This window comes from Coffea arabica, chromosome 10c (genome assembly GCF_036785885.1).
Source record: "Coffea arabica cultivar ET-39 chromosome 10c, Coffea Arabica ET-39 HiFi, whole genome shotgun sequence".
Lineage (NCBI taxonomy): Eukaryota > Viridiplantae > Streptophyta > Magnoliopsida > Gentianales > Rubiaceae > Coffea > Coffea arabica.
In genome coordinates, this window is record NC_092329.1 from 1641663 (window position 1) to 1661261 (window position 19599).

General features: G+C 36.3%; 3 protein-coding genes across 4 annotated transcripts; 1 reads left to right on the forward strand and 2 right to left on the reverse strand.

Moving 5' to 3' along the window:
• Positions 1-657: 657 nt before the first annotated feature.
• Positions 658-6079, forward strand: LOC113712027 (uncharacterized). 2 transcript variants are annotated; one of them, XM_072069704.1, is made up of 9 exons: positions 658-2778; positions 2875-2895; positions 2991-3091; positions 3578-3635; positions 3744-3787; positions 3876-3956; positions 4056-4356; positions 4883-5329; positions 5475-6079. In XM_072069704.1, the coding sequence occupies exons 1-7, from the start codon at positions 2757-2759 to the stop codon at positions 4104-4106; spliced, it is 378 nt and encodes a 125-aa protein (XP_071925805.1). In that variant the 5' UTR covers positions 658-2756; the 3' UTR covers positions 4107-4356; positions 4883-5329; positions 5475-6079. The 2 variants fall into 2 exon arrangements, 1 of the variants encoding a protein (XP_071925805.1); XR_011822570.1 differs by lacking the exons at positions 4056-4356; positions 4883-5329; positions 5475-6079 and having other exon boundaries at positions 1008-3091; positions 3555-3635; positions 3744-3904.
• Positions 6080-9630: 3551 nt separating this feature from the next.
• On the reverse strand, positions 9631-13815 carry LOC113712259 (chlorophyll a-b binding protein 7, chloroplastic). The gene is made up of 6 exons (XM_027235590.2): positions 13542-13815; positions 13231-13397; positions 12820-12966; positions 12158-12290; positions 11091-11183; positions 9631-10039 (listed from the first exon to the last, which is right to left on the reverse strand). The coding sequence occupies exons 1-6, from the start codon at positions 13683-13685 to the stop codon at positions 9737-9739; spliced, it is 987 nt and encodes a 328-aa protein (XP_027091391.1). The 5' UTR covers positions 13686-13815; the 3' UTR covers positions 9631-9736.
• A 492-nt stretch (positions 13816-14307) lies between these two features.
• LOC113712260 (calvin cycle protein CP12-2, chloroplastic) lies at positions 14308-15273 on the reverse strand. Its single transcript, XM_027235591.2, has one exon. The coding sequence runs from the start codon at positions 14980-14982 to the stop codon at positions 14479-14481; it is 504 nt and encodes a 167-aa protein (XP_027091392.1). The 5' UTR covers positions 14983-15273; the 3' UTR covers positions 14308-14478.
• Between the last annotated feature and the right edge of the window lie 4326 nt (positions 15274-19599).

A 19599-nucleotide genomic window follows, 5' to 3' on the forward strand; every position in this document is an offset into this window, starting at 1 on the left:
TTTGGGTAGAAATTTGAAGCACCAGGGAATTCTAGAGTTATTTAAATGTAGAAATCTTAAGACCGACGTTGCCGCAATTACGATCATCCGCAGGAGCTAAAATGTATCTTTATCCTGATAACGGTCATACCGTGCCTTACCTAGCCAGTGGGCAGTAGCCCCAACGGCCCTACCCTATCCTTAAGATTTTTGGGAAGTTTGACTTTCAATTTTCCAACGAGCCAAAAGAAAACAAGCAAGAAAACCAGCAATTAAGGAGGTCCCATTTGGAATGTTATTATTTTTTGAATTTTTTTTTAAAATACATTATTGTTATAAGTGAAATAAAAAGTGATTGATAAATTTATTTATAAAAAGCATAAAAATTTTCTCATTAGACGCCCGTGGCCTCTCCAGTGATACTTCTCTGCTACCATTGACAGATACTACGAGCAAGTCTTATTAACACATATGTACTAAATGTGTAGAGGTGTGCCAAGAGAGTTCCTTTTTTTGTGATGTGGCAAAATATTATTGGACAATTTGTGGTCGTCCTTGTCCGTGAGAATTGAACGTGTTTGTGCAAAAAAAAATTCCGAATAGGAATGTTATTATTGTATTTTTAATTAACACATATGTACTAAATGTGTAGAGGTATGCCAAAAGAGTTCCTTTTTTAGTGAGATGGCAAAATATTATTGGACAATTTGTGGTCGTCCTTGTCCGTGAGAATTGAACGTGTTTGTGCAAAAAAAAAATTCCGAATGGGAATGTTATTATTGTATTTTTAAATGAATGCTACATGCCATCACTTTCCTTGCATCCGATTGGACCCCTTTAGTATTTCTATTTTGGCTTTCCCAAGATGTATTGGAAGTTGATTGTCATCATCGTAATAATTGTTCAGTTGACTATAAGGGCAATTGTATTACAATTTTGCCCTCCCATCATATCTTTCTTGCTGATGACAACAAATTCATTTTGGTTTTACCGTTGTCTTCATCTTTTTTGTGGTCAGATCAAGAGGTAAAATTCTATTTACCTTTGGGTTGTATTTGTAAAAAACACATCCATTACTGTTGACGGCTATTGAAACTTGAAAGGATCTATCGGATCTGACTGTAGCACTTTCTTTGTTCTGTCCAAAAACTCACCGCTGCAGCTAAAGCTATGCATTCTTGCCCGGATTTTCTGCTCACACTCATGGTTAGTGATGTGTTTAGTTTTTGCATCCCTTTTTTCTATTATTGTTTATAGCACGATAGTCTATCTTCCCTCTTACATGATTGTGTGTTTGCCAGTTGCTTTGGTTAGTTCTTATTTTCTGCTCTGTTTCTTCGAAGCGTCTTCTTCGTTTTGCTCTTGTTGACACAGATTCGTCAAGTGAGCTTTTTCTTTTAGTGAACTATTTTGTCTATAATCCTGTTTATTCCAATATGTTTTTTGGTCCGTCATTCATCGACTAATTCAGGTTTACTTTCTCTGTTTATGGGTGTTTTCTATTTTGCCGTTGCATTAAGGTAAGGCTATTTTAAATTTTCTGTCTTCTTTGATTCTTTGTTCTACCTTTCATTTGTCCATTGGTCGTTCTTATTTGTGTTCTGCCTTTTTCTCCTCTTTTCCCTTTACATTTTGCATGCAGCTTTCTTCATATGTGGTTGCTGTAACGAGCTTTTTTTTCTTTGTCATCTTGTGTTATATATTTGGAGCCTGTATTGATTCAGGTTAGCTGATCATTCTCTCTCTTTTTTTTTAGCTTTTTGTTCTAACAGTTTTTTGTTTCTTGTATTGATAAACTGCTACAAGAACATAGAATCTACTGTTAAAAATAAGAACTTTAATTATGAGACTTGAAACCCTTCAAGACTTCAATTTGATTAACGTTTATTGATTATCATATCTAAAATCGTACTTGATCTTCACATAAGAAGATGTTATCCTTTTTTCCTTTCTTTTAAAGCAACATTTTTTCAGCTTGATAATAAGACTGGAAGAAGGAGGGGTTCATTAATAATAGCTGGGACAAGTGATAAGAAATGTACCATGAATGATTGATAAAAGTTAGGGAAAGTTATAATCAAGAAATTAAGAAGATAATGAAAGATGTGAAGCTTTTTATTATTTTCTGAGGAGCAAAAATGTTAAGTGTTATCCTTGGAAAATTGGCCATTTGGAGCAGTCAATTTGAACCAAGAACAAAGCTCGTATTGAGCCAACTCCCCAATTCATGGGAGACATTGTGAGCACTCTTCTCTCACAAAATTGTAGCAAATGTTGCTTAATCAAGAATCATTACAATTGATTACTTAGAAACATATATGAATTCAAGAGTCCTTTATGCCTTGTAGAAGTATATACTCTATCTTTCCTTCCATTTGGTTCTGTACTGGTCTCCAGGTCTTCCGACTTTCACTGGAAATCAGAAACTGCTCTACAAAGTCTTACCCACTCCAATTTCCAGGCGTCCCCCTCTCTCCTTTGTTTTCCCTTTTCCTTTTCTCAATCAATCAATCTTACTCTGCTCTTTTGCTCCTCTTCGCTATTTTTTTAACACAAGTCAATATTCTTCTCTCCATCTCTCTCTTTTTTTGTTTTTTGTTTGTCTCTCAAGTCCACTGCATTCTCCATTTTAATTTTGTGTATGCTGTTTTTGTCCCTTGATTAAATTTTCTTTTATTCTCTATTAAATTTTATTTGCTGTTCTAGATTTCCAGTTGATCTCATCTCAAGCGAACTCTTAGGCAGACAGACACCCAAAAATACTCCAACTTTCACTAATGGCGACTATCCGAATGATTGGCAAGTAACCCTTTTCTGTATTTGTCATGAATAAGGCACCGAGTTATTTTAATCATGTTTAATGATATAGTATTTGTGGGGTTTTAACTTGAACAGATATAGCAGTCAATCTCACTGGTATGTCAAATCTTAAATCTTTCTAAAACGCTTTCCGTGAAACATAGTTTTTTCAGTAAACCTACTTTTAATGCATAAATGAATTTCAATTACAGATGGTATGTTCAAAGGAATATACAACGGCAAGAAATACCATGTGGCAGATATTGTTGCAGTACTCAGCAGGGCTTGGAGTGCCGGTGTTGATCGAATTATTGTAAGTATATATCCCTTAACAAAACTTTGATCTTTTTCATATGGATATGTCTCGTGCGACTATTTTTCTGGTTGATATTACTATTAGTTTGTTGCAAAGGATAAGTTTGCAGCCTATTAGTAGGGTTTTTTTTTCAGGGGTTGGGAAAGGAGTATCAGCGGTCCCACAAAATGAAACTCTACTTGTAGTTAGATAGATGGTATTATTAACTCAGGCTGTTTGATAGTTTGGCTTGCTCAATAAATTGAGAGAATATGAACTTTGGGTCTTTTGAAGTTTCATTTTTGGAGAAGTTCAACCTCTTGTTTTAATATCATAGAGGATGGATGAGCTTGTAAAATTTGCTGATTTGTAATTCATTCCGTTTTATTGGAGTAACAGAACTGAGAGGTTTATTTCTTGTTGGTAAGGTTGGTTATTTGCCTTCTGTAATTGGGATTAATCATGCTAAATGATTCTTTAGTTGTCTTGCATTTTCTGTCCTAGGTTACTGGTGGATTTCTAGAGGAATCAAAAGAAGCTCTTGCTATTGCTGAAACTGATGGTTAGCCAGACACGTTTTCCTTCGTTAGATTTTTTATCTTTCTCTGCCATTTGTCTCTCGCTTGGCGCCTTATACCCTATAGTCTTAGCAATCCATTTTCCCTTGCAGCAAGACTTTTTTGCATGGTTGATGTGCACCCAACAAGATGCAAAGTGACTGTTGATACTCTTCTGAATGCCATCCTTAAGTTATTGAACGTGTGAGAATAAGGATGAATGGATACATTTGTGATCGATTCAGGAATTTGATGAGAGTGGGGATCCCGAAAAGCATTTTCAGTCTCTTCTCTCATTGACTAAAGAGGGGGTTGAGAAAGGAAAGGTAAACTAAAGTGCTGCATTTAGAAGAACATAGAAAAGATTACTTTAGATACATGTATCTTCCTCAATTTTCTTAATGCGACAATTTAATTTTTGTAAGGTGGCAGCAATTGGTGAATGTGGACTGGACTATGACAGGCTTCATTGCTAAAAGAATCCAATGCCAGATGATTTGGGGAAGCGTAGGGGAATCCAATGCCATAAACAATGCTAAAAGAATTGGCTTTGATGAGAAGATAATTAACTGTGCCCAAGCATGGATAAACAAGTTGACCTCACAGAAGGTACAGATGCAGAAAGATTTGCTGCACCAGTAACTAATGGAAGAAAGAAGTAGATTAGAAATTCAAGCAAATAAAGCTGCATCTCTTCACTCGGATATTATGAGCATTTATTATGAGGTATGCATAAGTTGCATGATTGTAAATATTTAATCTTTGAGGAAAGAGATACTTGTTATGAGACAATATGCAATGAAAATGTTTTTCTCCTATTTTATTGTAGTCCCGGATTACCATATCTAGCCTGCTTCCTTCATTTATGTTTATCGTCACATAAGTTGCACAGAAAGCTGAAGCAGTTGCATACAGCACTAGTGTAACGTGTTTGCTCGTATTGGTAGGCAAGGAATGGCTTTTCTCTCTTCTTGGCAACTTCTGTTGCCCATGATATCTATCATTTTTTATTTTAATTTCTTAACCTATACATGTATCCATTTATATAAGTGTATTTTATTTATACACTACATGCTATTACATATAGGTGAGTACATCATATAATGTACAAGCGTATTTTTCCCCTTTTGTTTCACTTCAACTTTTAAAAGAGGTGAAAAGTGGTGAATACTCTTCTTTGTTACCTTACAGTTTGCACCCTCTTTTGCTTCATAACTTTCTGTTTACTCCATTTTTCCTTCCTAAATTGAAGATAATAAATGCGGCAGATGACTTTGAAGGGCGTGAGACAGCTCTTGAGACCAAGGAGAGCCAACAGATCCAACAGGAATTGAAGGCTGTGAAGAGGGAAATTTAAGATATAGTGCATGAATTTGAGAACCAACTTAAAAATGCTGATGCAGATAAGTACAATCTGCTGCTGAAGAAAGCAGAGTCTGCAATTGCATCCCTTGTTGAAGCTCATCAGCCTACTGATGGTCTTTCTATTGGGAATACGGACAGTAGGTTGTATGTACCACAGCCTGGTGAGCAAATATATGTCAAGGGATTTGGGAAAAAGTTGGCTACTGTAATTGAAGCACCTGGAGATGATGACATGGTCCTTCTCCAACATGGAAAAGTCTGAGTACATGTGAATAAACACAGTGTAGGAGCTCTTGCAAATACTGGTATTAGTGGTGGAACAGCTTCTAATCAGGCATGAGGAGTAATATCAAATTTTTTAATTATTGGCGATTATTCCAAAGTTCTTAATATATTGTCCCTACGCATGATGCTATGAATTGTTCAGCATTTTTTAATAATGCTACTCTATTAAATGATTATCCTTTTTTTTTTGTCAGCCAACTTTTGGGAACACACATTATTCATCAACTTCTCAATTTGGACATATCATGTACAGTTGTTCTGAAATTGGATATTAATTGCGAGAGGAAACTAGTACTGCATGTGGACATTAGCTCTCGGCATCAGTTAAACAGAAGACAATGGGCATTTTTTCTGCACAATTGCCTAAATGTTTTTCGTATATTTCATAGCACAATGCTCTCTATTTGAGAAGCAATGTGATATATAGGTATCAACAGACAACCTGCTATTGCTTTGTGGAAAGGCTTCTACATTGCATAGATCAGCTGATGCTTTTAACCATTGACTGGAACATATGTTGCCCTGTAATGTTTGTTTACCTCCTAATCCAACAGTTAAACATCCTTGCGTGCTTCACCTAATTATGATTAGCTTGCTTTATGTCAATTAATCGTTCTATAGTGGAAAGTTAAGACACTAAATGTGTTTCTTATGGAACCCGAGGGACTGAATTGGTGCAAACTCCAACTATTAGGTACTAAAGTTATTAGACATTTAAAGAATTGTCTTTTGGTTTGAGGATTTTCATTCTGAATATAACTTTCATTTATATCATCTTCCATCAGGTGTAATTGATTGATCTGCATTGTACTTATTAGTTGAATGTTGTGATTCTCTATACTACATCAATTTTGAGATTAAAATGATCAACTATTTGTTGGAGCATACGCTACTAAATCTGATGGCAGCGGATGTACCTGTTAGCATTGTAGGGAGTTATGAGAACTCTCAGGAGCCTTAGAAGCTTCTCCAGAACGAGCAATAGTGAGGAGGTTTCCTATGGATCTGTGTTTCAAACATCCAACAATACAGTTTCTTATTAGCTTACTCAGCAACACTGGGCATGTCAGTCTTTGAAATTTACACTGCGCGTAGGCGCGGTGAGCACCTCCTAGTATATTGAATAAGCTCCTGTACCATTCTCATTGCTTCCTTTTGAGATCAACAATCTTTTAATTGGCCATTAAAAGGTTGAGATATTAATTTTACTTCTCCGGCGTCATGTTTTGTGCTAATACAAAAGGCCAGTCGGTTTTGTACCACTGTGGGTAGTTGGTGCTAAAAAGTTCCAAAAAAAAGGACTCGATACCGCCGCGTGTGCTATTGAACTGATAAATTTTTATTTTTTTTTTACATATTTTGTGAATACATTTTAAATTTTCATACATCAAATCGTTACAATATATTTTTTTTATAAAAATTTTTAAGATATGTAGGACTTTATTAAGTCCTTAAATAGAGGCATAAACATGATATCTATTCTAATTCTAATTCCCAAACACAGCTCAATCACGTCTCCTAAACCAACTTTGACATCCAATTTTAATCTAGTCATCAAATAAAAAATATAACTCTAAAACTACTAAACCTCTGAAAAGACTTTTGGTTTTTTAAAATATGCCTAACATTTTGCAACCTCCCTTCTCGCAGGCATGATTCACTTTCTTCAACCTTCTTACTAGAAACTCCTTGCTCCAAAGTTTTCATTTACGCTATTGTAGGCGTCAAAAATCCTAAACAATAACAATCAGAAACGCCCTTGTGTGTTTTGCAAAAGGAACCCTTCTTTTTAGAGTTGAACTAGGGACCCATGATTATTTCATTTGGCCAATTTCTCTCTTAGCTAAACTATCTTGTGGACGAAGCACTTTTTCAATGTTCTTAAGAAACACTAAAATCTACTACTACAACCGTAACGAGCACACCAAAATCAACCAATCCAAACAGCAGCTTCCTTAGCCTTAAAAATCCACCCACAAAAAGGAATTTTAAAGAAAATAAAAAAGAAACCAGAAAAAGAACAAAACTTGCAAAATCAACCTTGACTTGACAATCAAAACGTGCCTTCGAAGATGTACCAGTTCGTTCGCGTGATAAAAGCAATTCCAATGAGGACCGGCAATGACATGACATGCACGATCGGCACCGGACGTGACCTGTGCACTATTATATCCTATCCTTTGATGAAAGCACCACCTCCCATGCTCAGCGTGTGCCCAAGTCCGGAATTACCACTTTCAAAATGACTATCGAATGTGGTACCAAAACTCTTAACAAAAAAATCAGCGATGGGTCCTAACTTTTAAGCAACACGACAGACTAATTTACATGGTCCGTCCTAGATAACTGATAACACACAGCAGCTGCACGGTCCCAATTCCAAAGTCTAATCCCTTCCTACATCATTTTGAACTACCAAAATGAATTATCAACACAAACACCCAACACAATCATCAGTTTTACAATGGTCGCGGAACTAAGATCAGCAGCTTATTGAGCATATATTATATGGAGGCCAGTACTGAAAAGTTAGTTGCTATATTTTCTTCTCCTCTACGAGTTTGCCACCCCTAGCTCATAGTTGTCAAAATCGCGATTAGATCCTACGATCCGGATAACCAAAATCGATCCGGATCGTATTCAGAATCGCAAATCATATTAATCTCTTATTCAGAATCGCAAATCATATTAATCTCTGTAGGATCGCATAGAATCGTAGCAGGATCGGTAGGATCGTACGATCCTACAATTTTTTTGTAAATTTGTGAAATACGAATCTCCATTTTGCAAGTAAATGAAAATATTTGTGATATATTTGTAATTTATCAAAGAATTGCAACCTTTAATTGCAATTAGGAGCTTTTGGTAGGATCTTACGATTCTCCGATCCGATCCTACGATCCGATCCTGTGAAACTAAAATCGATCCTACGTAGGATTCCGATTTTACAAACCTTGCCCTAGCTATGGTCTTGAACTCGAACTATTTTTCAAATAAAAAACATAGACGGGCTTGATACTCGTACCTCATCTTATTTCTTGAACTATCCAGTATATCCTGGTTGTTTTCTAAGTTCCATGAAAGGAAGAGAGGATGGAGTTTCATATCTTCTGTCCCTTGAACTTGAGGAGGGGGAGCAATAGATTCCATTGCCGCCTCTTATTTGAACATCATCGAGGGGAAGCAATAGAGTTCATCCTATTGCTGGCTCTTATTTGACCTATATCTCCCTCTGCTTCAGGTAATTGGGCAAAAAGTTGGTGATTGTTAGAAAGGCGGTTTGATGTCAAAATTGATAGCATCGACAGATAACATCTGCCACAAGGTTCTAGTCCAAGCAGACATTAAAAACAAAAATAAAGCCATAGTCCAACTGTGGAAAAAAAAAAAACCCCAACTGCATAATACAAGCTGGCCCATTCCAAGATCCTTCAGTTCACAAGTCTTGTTTAATACATTGGACGAATGCCCATAGGAAAGAACCCCCTTCCAGAAAGTAAGGTCCACTAACAGCCAGTCTCACCTCCTAGAAGAGATCATAAAATCAGAGCTATCATATGAACAGTAGATTAAACATATATATATATCCATTGATTTACCCCAATCATATTTCTTACAAATTATTCATCTTCACGGGCAGCTCACTGTAATACCTCGTTTTTATATAGATTTTTTTTTTTATTTGCAATTCTTGAAATACAAAATCAAACAATCTTGAAATCTTAATTTACTCCAGAATCCGAAAGGAGATATGAGATCAAGGTGTGAACTAGTTGTAATGGTCACCCTTCAAAAAACAAAGTCTGGGTCATCTCTCACAATGCCTCCTTCCCCCAATCTACCCCTCCTCCTCCCTGAGGGCAGGAATCTCAAATCACAATTCCTTCCCTTCCCCCAGTCTCCACAAGGCAAAACAGTAAAACTAAAATTTGAAACACAACTATTCGTCAGCATGAATGCAAAGATTGTTTCTCTGTTTTTATTTCATTCCATCATTCTCAAAAGATTCGGGGAAAGAAAAGCATAAAAAAGTATACCATGAAACAAGGACATTTAACAAGAATTTAATTATCAATATCTAATTGATTTCATATGTACCTATGCTCTAAAAGATAATGCTAGCATCCCTACAATGTGAAGCCAACTTACCCATCAAACTGAAGTAGTATGGTATCAGTTGGTGGTCTCACCAGAATTGTTTATTATTTGTTTACGGCAAGCTTGTTTATAGCATCCATATTTATTGCTTCTCGCATATGGTAAAACAGTTAATGAGTTATTATTCAAAAAGAGAAGGCAGATTGACAAACAGATAAAGAGTATACTTTTACTTTCACAAAGTAATCGGAATTTAAAGATTAATAATGTCGTTCATTTGATATAGACAGCATCAAAGTATTTACAGTAAAAAGAGTTTATATGCTTAAACTTTACAGTATACAAATCATTGATTACATTATGTAGATTTCAGAAAGGAAACGATATTATTGTGAATGGGATCTGAGATGTGGTCAAGGAGGTTCTGTACAGGGCCTTTACCTGTCACAGCTGCTTGAACATAAAAACCTAACCAGGCGACCATAGCTAGGCGGCCATTTTTTATTTCTTTTACTTTCAGTTCCTCCAAAGCTACAGGATCTTCAGAAAGATTCAAAGGGTCAAAAAGCACACCTCCAGGATAATTAATGTCACCAGGTAAGTAAATACCTAAAGGCTCCAATGCCTCAATCCCACAATATCTAGCATACTCTGGCCCAACCTACACAAAGTAGCCCAGAAAAATGTTATTTTCCTTCTATTCTTCTGCTGAACAAACAAATATATTGATTTGATGTGGTTTTAATTGCCCTTCTAGTCTGCAGTTATCAGTTTACAACCACGTTTAGACGTCAGATAAGCATGTCTGCCATTTAATCCTGTCAGTTGATTACATGTTAAAGAACATATGTTTGAAAGGTACTCCAAGTTTCTATAGAAGGACCAACCATTTATATAAAACATACTACATCAAGGGGTGTTTTATATGCAACAGCTACTATCACCAAATTCTACCACCAACTTAATTTTATTCAACCAAGAAATGAATTGACAAGTTAAAGAGTCAAAAAGGTTAAAGAACTCAACAAGTACAACCCCACCAGGAACCAGAGCTGGGGATTTTAAGGGCAAGATTTATGAAGGTGTATACTTAGTGGCATTCTTATACCTTTGTAAGAAATTTGGGGGACAAAGGATAACATTCACAAGGATATAAGTGAAAACTTTTAGTATTTTGAAGGATATAAGAGGACTTTTAAAATCTTGGGGTATCAAAACCTAATTTCTACAATGATATATGTGAAACATTTACAATTTTCTGGTGGATATAGAAGACTTTCTAAAATCTTGGAGGCAGGCAGGTGCCCATCCCACCGCCCCTTGCATCCTCCAATGAATGCAGGACAGATCCCAGTATGGTGAGATTCCAAACTTATCAAGGCAGCAGTCAAATAATAGGACAGTGGACAATAGTTGCAATGAGCAGAAATAAAATCAAGGCTTAAGCTTGGAGGCCATAATAAAGAAAATGGAGATCAAAGCCAAAGCTAATGAGCCCCAGGTGAGTTTTTCTTTACATCACCTTGAAAACTTTTGCGAGGGCAACTTCAAATCATTGAGATGGTCCTTTAGCTTCAACAATTTAGTTATGGTAAGCTATACTAAGCACATTCTGAATCAATGGAGCAGTAACACATTACCAGCATCAGTTAACAGATTACTCCAATTCCATGAACAATCAACACAAACTCATCAAATAAAAGATTAGTTACCATTAGAAGAGCCTGGCAGATGGCTATAACTATCACTCCTTGACTTCCAGCCAAATGAAGTCCGGGTATGCCCAGGTAGTCTAGTGTATCTCCCTTAAAATGATCAAGATTAGAAAAGAAATGAAAGTGAATAACCAATAATTTGCAGATGTAAACCACACACCTGTGTAAAAAATGATCAAGAAGGAGAGATCAGTAGCTCCTCCAAGATTTCTTATATTACTTTACGCTGTATTAGTTGAGCATTACTAGAACTATAACTAATGAGCTTCTAATAATAAACATACTCGATAAACATATAAAAACAATTCATCCAAGTGATTGAAAAGAGCCTATTTGCAAATGACATGCAACAACCATCTATAAAGAAAATCAAAAATTCAGAAGCAATTAGTAACAGTAATGTATGTCAGTATCTAAAAAACCAGACCAAGTGCACAAGGCTTTTCCGTAAGGTGAAATGCAGCAGCACTTTGATGTGTACAGATAATTCCAAGACATGTAATAGAATCCATCAAGTTCTGGTAACACGCGCATTATGAAGGCATATACATGACTGAACAATCAATATTTCAAACCCTAGGCAAGAAAGCTTGTTTTCTTGAGTGATTAATCATGGTTCATTGGCATATCCATGGATTGCTAATAGCGGAATGAACTAAATTAATTTTTCTTGGTGCCTTCTCCTGTCAACACGCATGAGAGCCATCAGCCCATCTTCAAGTGTGGCCACATGGGATAGTGGGAGGAACCCCAATATTAACATAACTAGACACTACCTTCGAATATGTGCAACATTTTGCACATAGACAAAAGGAAACAGGGAACAACAGAGAAAAGAAATACATCCAAAGGTTTGTCTGGAATTTTCAAGAAATCATAAAAGAATCAGATATTATTTAGCATCCTAGTAGATTGCGCCACTAAGAAAAATTATCACGTCACGTGGTGAGGACACAATTGGGGAACTTTAACTGATCAAGAAACCACTGACGATATCGGACAGCAATAGAGAAGCTATTCAGCTTATAATTCTGATACATCTCACAGGGACGGAAGATACTAACCTTAAGTTTTGAATAGCCAACAAGCCACCAGACAGATTCAGTAAAGTGAAAGGTTCCCAACATATCCAACGATTCTGGAACCAAAGCACCAAGGAAAACAAGCATAGCCCAGCGGGCATGCAGTACTTCATAACTGGAAAAAAGCCAGATTCAAGTGTTCAAACACTTAAGGAAAGAAAATAACAAAAGAAGGAAGGCCTTCATGTGCTAGGTATTAGGGAATGCCCAATCTCAAGATTCCTAGACAAAGTGGCTTGAATGAACAACACAAAGTACTTAGGATTTAGATATTGTGACTATTATAGAGACCGTGCCGTGTCCTTGTTGACTATTCAGTTGAAGAATGGTTTTGAAATTGTCACTGAGACAACAATCAAAATCCATGTGAAACATTTTCAACCAATGCGATTTCCTGCCTTGAAACGCTTTAAATACAAACAAATAGAGGCCAAGTCCCATTTATATCTGAAACTAGCATATTCATAATCCAAACCATCAAAAAATGGCCAAATGGAAATGGGATGTTTAAGGGTGAAAAAGTTGCAAGGTAACTTGAGCTTGCAGAAATAACTTTAACTATCTACCTCAGCATGAAAGTTTCAAATGGTTATACCAGTAATAAATATGTGAAAACATGCGGATTTAAGGAATGATTTATATACTTAAAGTATTTCTGGAAGGCAACAGGATCCTTGCTGAGACCAGCAATGTCAAAGCCATAATCCCCGGGAAGGTCTCCAGTCAGATAGGCAGGATACTGATATGGGATTGGACCAAGCCAACGAGGTCGATCTTCTCCATACCACATGCTGTTCATGTCATTAAGCGAATGTTATATAATGAATTGGTGAAGCGTTTTCTCATGAAAACTTGTAAGAGTGGCAAAACGTCAGAAATGAAAAATGATGCAACCACTTTCTGGTGGAAGTGCAATTAAGGTCCAAACATTGTTGATCACTCAATTGAGATAAGAGGAGTAAGAACGTGAGAGAGAGAGAGAGAATCTTCCAGCATTAGGCTTTTTCACTACTAAGTCATCTTAATTGAAGCAAAAATGGAGGTCCATTCATCACCTGTCCTTTCTAGCGAGTTGGGCGAGGGCTTTAAGCTTGGAAGAATTCTGGAGCTCAGCCTGCTTCCTTTCCTCCATTTGCCTGCGAAGGGAGTCGCCAAGAGAACTATTGGCGATGGCTTTGACGGCGGTGAAAGGGATGGCGGAGAGGACCAAAACGCCAGCAAGCTTCAGAAGTCATGCATACAAACGCAAATATACAATACCAGTCTAATTTATCAAAAAAATAAAATAAAACAGAGCATAAAAACTAGTACCAGTGAGTGACTGGTGCCTAGTAATAGTAAAAGGAGAGGGGAGGGGAGGGAGTACCTCTTGCCATGAAGCTTTGAAGCGGGAAAAGGGAAGCCTCGGTCTCACGAAATTTCCCCGTGTCGAGAAACCACAGGGCAGTAGCGACCGTGCGGATGAAGATGACGAGGACCAAGGGTGGAACTGGAGGAGGAGAAGGGACATTTCGTTCGTAAGTTTCTCCTTTCCCTGTATCAGTCGAGTTTCTCAAATGCGCTCTTTCCTTCCTTTTCGGGTTTCTACTTTCTCCCACCAGTGGCAAGTAAAGTGGCAAAAAGGCTTTTTTTTTTTTCTTCTCTTCCGAAGCGATATGGTTTGTATCGATGTACAAAAAATGTACACTTAATAAGCAAAGGCTAGGCTCAAGTGATTTTTTCTGTAGAAAAGTGCGCGCTAATCATACTGAGGATGAAGAATGCCCCTAAGGTATAATTAATTACTAATCAATCTATTATCATCAGTACCCCTAACCGAAGGTATTCTTTTTTTAGTTTTGTAGTATTAAAGAACAATTTAGGATGTGAGAGAAAATCAGAAAATCTAACTCGGCGGATGGATGGACCATAAATAGTTTTTAAAACTCGAGGGTGCTTGCTGCCATTATAAAAAATTACTTACATATTTTAAGCATTGTAGTACACAGTACTGTAGTAGTTTGTGTTGAGATCTTGAAGGAGGAGGAGGAGGAGGAGGAGGAGGAGGAAACGTCACAGAGAGGAGAGGGAAGCCAAACAAAAAGATCCGAGAGTAGTATTAGCATTTAGCAAGCAAAATACTCTACTCGTACTTGGCTGAACCATTCATTTTATTAATTATACTCTACCAGTACAGTACATAATAGGGTAGCTGAACCATTTGTAATGGTAGTAGGAAATTTAACGAAAGACCAAACGGAAAAAAAAAAATAATAATAAAATCAGTAGCTGTAATCTTCAATCCATACACGCCTTTCTCTCTCTCAATCTTCATACATACGGCATTCGTCAGTTTCGGGATTGTCCTGGCAGAAGGATTCAAGTGGATCCTGGTGCATGATCTCCAGCTTGAGACGCAGATCTGCCTTGGCCTGACTCACTTCTTCAACTTCGTCCCATGCCACCTTGCACTCGTCGCTCTTCCCGTCCTCCCCGCACACCTCCTTCGCTTCCCTCACCTTCTTCTCTATCATCTCCGTCAGCTGCTTCTCCCTCATCTGGGTGCCTTTGTACTTCCCCATCATCATTATCGTCGCTCTTGCCCCCGATCTCCTCATCCTCCTCGCCTTGGGCCCAACCTCAGTAACCATCCCGGAAGGAGAAGATCCCCTCATCTGTTTCCTGTTTTCCCGACCAGCTGTGACTGCTCCTGATGCACACCAACTGAATCTGAAACTGAAACTGAAAGGAGGGGCACCTGCTGCTGCAAGTACTGGGTGGTTTTTCAGGGTTGTCAAATTCGCCATGACCAATGTATCTATACTCATTTTGTTACCTGTAGTTTTAATACTAGCAGTGTACTTTTCGAAATAGAAAGAAAAAACAAAAAAAAAAAAAGTAGTTGACCAGTTTGTTCAATGAATCTATCTATTTAAAGAACGATCCGATCCGATCCGATCGGGGGGTGTGTCTGATTGATCTCTTTCTGTTTTTCATTCACGGGACAGGAAGGAGAAGTTTTGAGAAGAAGACTACTGTTTAGTTTGGACTTTAGATTAGTGGCAATTTTAGTTTAGACTTTAGAGAGAAGAAGACGGTGACGGTGTGGTGCATCCATGTTGTTCAGTTGGGTAGGGTATGATTTAACTCGTTAAAGCTGTTTGGTTGGGGCCATGGGACAGCTGTGATGCGGCACTCCTCACGTAATAGCCTAAGTGGAAGAGTTGGTTGGTTTCCTCTTTCTTCCGCCACTAGTGACGGGACTTATCCAGCTATGAGCTCATTGCTAATGCCAACGGAGGTCACACACAAGTTTCATTAATGGGTCAAATCTTCATCTTAAGCCATTATGGTGGAGGCCGACGATGTTGTGATTCAAAGCCATTATAATTTTTAATCTAGTTCATTATGCTTTTTTTTAGTTACACATCCCATCGAACTTCTAAAATGCTGCTTTAATCAAGCCATTCTGCCTATTCTTCCCGTTAATAGTGAAGCAGGATTATTTGTCTCCAAAGTTTTCAATTTTTTTTTCAAAAAAAAAAAAGTTTTAGAAAATTTCGGAGAGATTTACGGTGTATTTCCCAAAGTTTCTTCAATGGAAGAGACTCTAGAAATTTTGGGGGCAAATAATCCCGCTTCACCGTTACGGTGACTAATCTATATCTATCTATATCTATATAAATTTGAGAAGGAATTTTTAGCAACAAGCATTCACAAACCTTCCCACTCTCAACTCTATTTTCTAGCATTTTGCATTTAATTTATTTCATAAAAAAAATCATGGGTACGTTACACCCCCACCTTTCCCTCAAACACGAAATTAACTCCAACTAACACTCCCACGTTTTCCTCAGCCAAGAAGTTAACTCCCACTAACACTCCTTACATACCTTACTCCAACTAACACTCCTCACCCACCTTCCTACTACAATAAATATTTTCGCAGATCATCTCCATGAAGGTAAGGTATACTAGTTTCAAAATATATATGTAATTCCGGCAGATCTTAAATATCGGCTTGCACCACATTAGTACCAATTATCATTTGGAAACTATACGAATATAGTGAATATTTTAGATGATTGTGGAACCATACCCCGTTCCAAGTTTAATCTGGTCAAACTAAGAGATACAGAACAATACACGGACAATGATTTGCAATTGATAGGTATTTCATTCTTAATTAACCATACTTCTATTTAGGTTGTATATTTGAACTGGTATTACTTATACTATTTGATCTTTTGCAGATGTAATTGGTTTAGTTGAATCTGTTGGTTCACACTATCAAACATCTATCAATGATAAAACTAAGTGTGATATACTTTTACTTGACAAAAGGTTAGTTAATAGATTCAATATCTTTAAAATATTTTATATTCTGCAAATTTTGATTTATACTTACCAAAATTCTCTAAATGAAATTTGACAGTAGTTCGGTTGATTTTATGTGATAAATTTGCAACTGATGATGGTGAACACTTGCCTCAAACTGTTACAAAACACAATGTTTTGCTAGCCTATGGTATTTGTGTGATAAATTATAAAGGTAATTCAATTTTTTTTTCACTTTATTTTATTTAATTTTTATAGTTTATCAATAATATAGCACATTGTGCAGGAACGTCACTTAATACTATTCGAGCAAGCAAATTGTATGTCAATTACTACTTGGATTTTGCTCAATACCTACACAGTTGGTAAGTTTTACAAATATCAAAATATTAAATTATTAATAATATTTCATACCCTTACGAATATGTATTTGAAAAATTTGCAGGTTTGAGAATGATAAATGTGCTCAGAAATTAGTGACGTGGTTGCGGTCATGCAATTTTACAATGTCCCAAGCATTGTTGATATTAAATGCTAAGAGAATATCGATATCCGAATATGCAGTTCTACCTACGGTACAATCCCTCTCAATTAATTAAGTAATGAATAAGTATCTACATGTAGTTTAGAATTAATAATTGTAATCTATACATTCGTTGGATCGTTTTAGGTTAAATATTTTCGGATACTTGCTTACATTCAAAGTATCAACATAGATAATATGTAGGAAACCCATCTAAAGTTTCCTCACCATGGAATATGCTCGCCTACAAGTATTTCAACAACAACTAGATTTCAAACTCGCAAGATTACAAAGGAAGAAACATTTGCTTAGAAAACGAAACATACACCGCAACGATTCCACACACCAGTTGGAAAAGCTTCAACAAGTTTGCGCTGACGAAAGAGAAATCTCAAATCAAGTCCAAAGGACAAAATCCAGGCTACACCGATTAAAACGTCGTTCGCACCAAATTCCGGTACCGTGTTTTCTTTAAATATTGGCATTTCCATTGTAATTTCAAATATTATTCCCAATACTGTAAATTTTTTTTTTATTTTCGATTATTTCCAATAATATAATATGTCTATAATTTTTTTCCAACCATTTTACTAATCGACTTAATTAACTTATCGAATTAATTCCCTCACCCTCTCTCTCAGTTTCTTATTTGTTTTTGGTTTTCTATTGATTTTATAAATGTATTGATTTTGTTTCTTTTGTGAGCAGTAATGGAAGATATTATGTGCAAAGATTTCAACAGAAATCAACCTTCTTGCGAAGAACTGGAAGTATATTCTTGCCGGCTTAATTTTCCAGCGGCTTAATTTTCCAGGTTGGTCCCCTCTGCCTTTTAAGCATGTTTTGCTTTTGCTTTGCTTTTTGTTATGAATGATATTGCATTATTTTCTGATCATCCATTATTTCTGAAATTTTTTTACAAAATCCTATGAACGGTTGTTTGCTTATTGTTACACCGTAAAGCAAAGATACTCAATAGTGGTATTAGATTTAAAGTTAAATATTGGACAAAAAAAGTTAATGGTATTTGATCATTTAATAAAATGATAGATGCTCTGCTCTTCAGTATTATTTTAGTTCTAAGATTTCATTAGCTATAAATTATTTATGAATATTAATTACTACATGGATTTTCAATGTTTTACTTGCTTTTTATTTGGACAACAACCCTCACCACCGAATGACTAGGAAAATGGGAACATGATATGTCTGTTGCTGCTAAAAAGTAATAAGACTTTAGATTCAGGGTCTTATTGTTGAGGGAAGGAAGGCTTACACGAAGGCAAATGGTATGGTTTGGTTTGGTTCAAGGGACGATGACAACTTGGGTATTGCGCTGAGCCACTTCAGTTGGTGGTCGATTAATTAAGGAGCTAGAAAACAATGTGTGGTTGGAACAAATCAGTTTCTTTTTAAAGAACAGAGTAAATTATAGTAACTACGTCTGCATGCATGCTTCTCACTCAGTCGAATGAATACATCGTCTCAAAATGGGATGCCTAAAATTTCAGTTCAAAAGGCAAATACCAGTTTCTAACTTAAAAAGTGACGGACAAAAATGGGTTAGCTCTCCATGCATTACTCAATTCAATTGTCTACTGCTTCTTGAACTAGACATCCGCAGCCCAACCAGAAAAGAGGCTGTCATCATCTTATGAGGTGACTTAAAAACATGGGAATTCCTTGGCAGAGGTTCCAGACTACGTCTATGGCATAAGGAAATCATTTTACTTCACAAGCTGTTGGCACTCTATATAACACCAGCTGTGACTTATGATGCTAATTGGCTGTTGGGCAATAATCACAAAGGACCTACGAAAAAGTTAATCATTTAATTTAATTTAATAGACATTAAGTTATATGGTATTTGATCCCATTAATCCAATATGTCCATATTTGACTTCTTTAGTATATCAAGCAGCATGCCAATTGTAACGTAATAGTAAGAAAAAAAATAGCAGATGCTGAAAATGAAGTTTTGAAATTACTTTGGAATTTTTCAGAACTTTTAACAAGGTCAAATATATTAAAATTAAAACGCAAAGATACTCAAATACTATGAACGGTGTAACAATAAGCAAACAACCGTTCATAAGAACTGGGCTATGAGTATCTTCCTATGAACGGTTGTTTGCTTAGTGGAGGATCGATGTTCTTTTAAAAAAAAAAAAAAATAGTACAAGAGGTAAGATGTTTAGTCATTATCTTTGTAGCATCTCTATTAAATAGGAAAATTCCGAATACTAATTGATGAGAGGAATGTTGAAGTTGATTTTCTTCCTTTTGCTAAATAAAATACGTCAGTGTCTAACTAATAACTACCATGTTGAAAAAGGACTGTTTAATTTTCTCAAAGCATAGAATTCTGCTATTGGGTGGCAAAATACTACTTATGTTAAAAAGGGAACGTGTTGCAAGAAATATTTGAAAGTTTTGTAAGAAAATACCAATTTATTCAAAGTTATTAACTTTGCACGTGAAAACTATGCGAGTTTTAAGTATCTCCATGACATAAAGCCTTGCCATTACAAAAAAAAAAAAAAAAGGACAAAAAAAAATCTAAAACATATGACTCCCTATTGCT

What these genes read in the sequence shown, in the direction of transcription:
- LOC113712260 (XM_027235591.2), bottom strand. Translation starts at nt 14,982, where the DNA reads ATGAGTATAGATACATTGGTCATGGCGAATTTGACAACCCTGAAAAAC.
- LOC113712259 (XM_027235590.2), bottom strand. Translation starts at nt 13,685, where the DNA reads ATGTCCCTTCTCCTCCTCCAGTTCCACCCTTGGTCCTCGTCATCTTCA. An exon ending in TCAAAGCTTCATGGCAAGAG is followed by an intron (nt 13,398 to 13,541) that starts GTACTCCCTCCC and finishes TGACTTCTGAAG; the next exon opens with CTTGCTGGCGTTTTGGTCCT. An exon ending in GCCTTCCAGAAATACTTTAA is followed by an intron (nt 12,291 to 12,819) that starts GTATATAAATCA and finishes GCTTTTTTCCAG; the next exon opens with TTATGAAGTACTGCATGCCC.
- LOC113712027 (XM_072069704.1), top strand. Translation starts at nt 2,757, where the DNA reads ATGGCGACTATCCGAATGATTG. An exon ending in CCGGTGTTGATCGAATTATT is followed by an intron (nt 3,092 to 3,577) that starts GTAAGTATATAT and finishes TTTCTGTCCTAG; the next exon opens with GTTACTGGTGGATTTCTAGA. An exon ending in TGCACCCAACAAGATGCAAA is followed by an intron (nt 3,788 to 3,875) that starts GTGACTGTTGAT and finishes TGATCGATTCAG; the next exon opens with GAATTTGATGAGAGTGGGGA.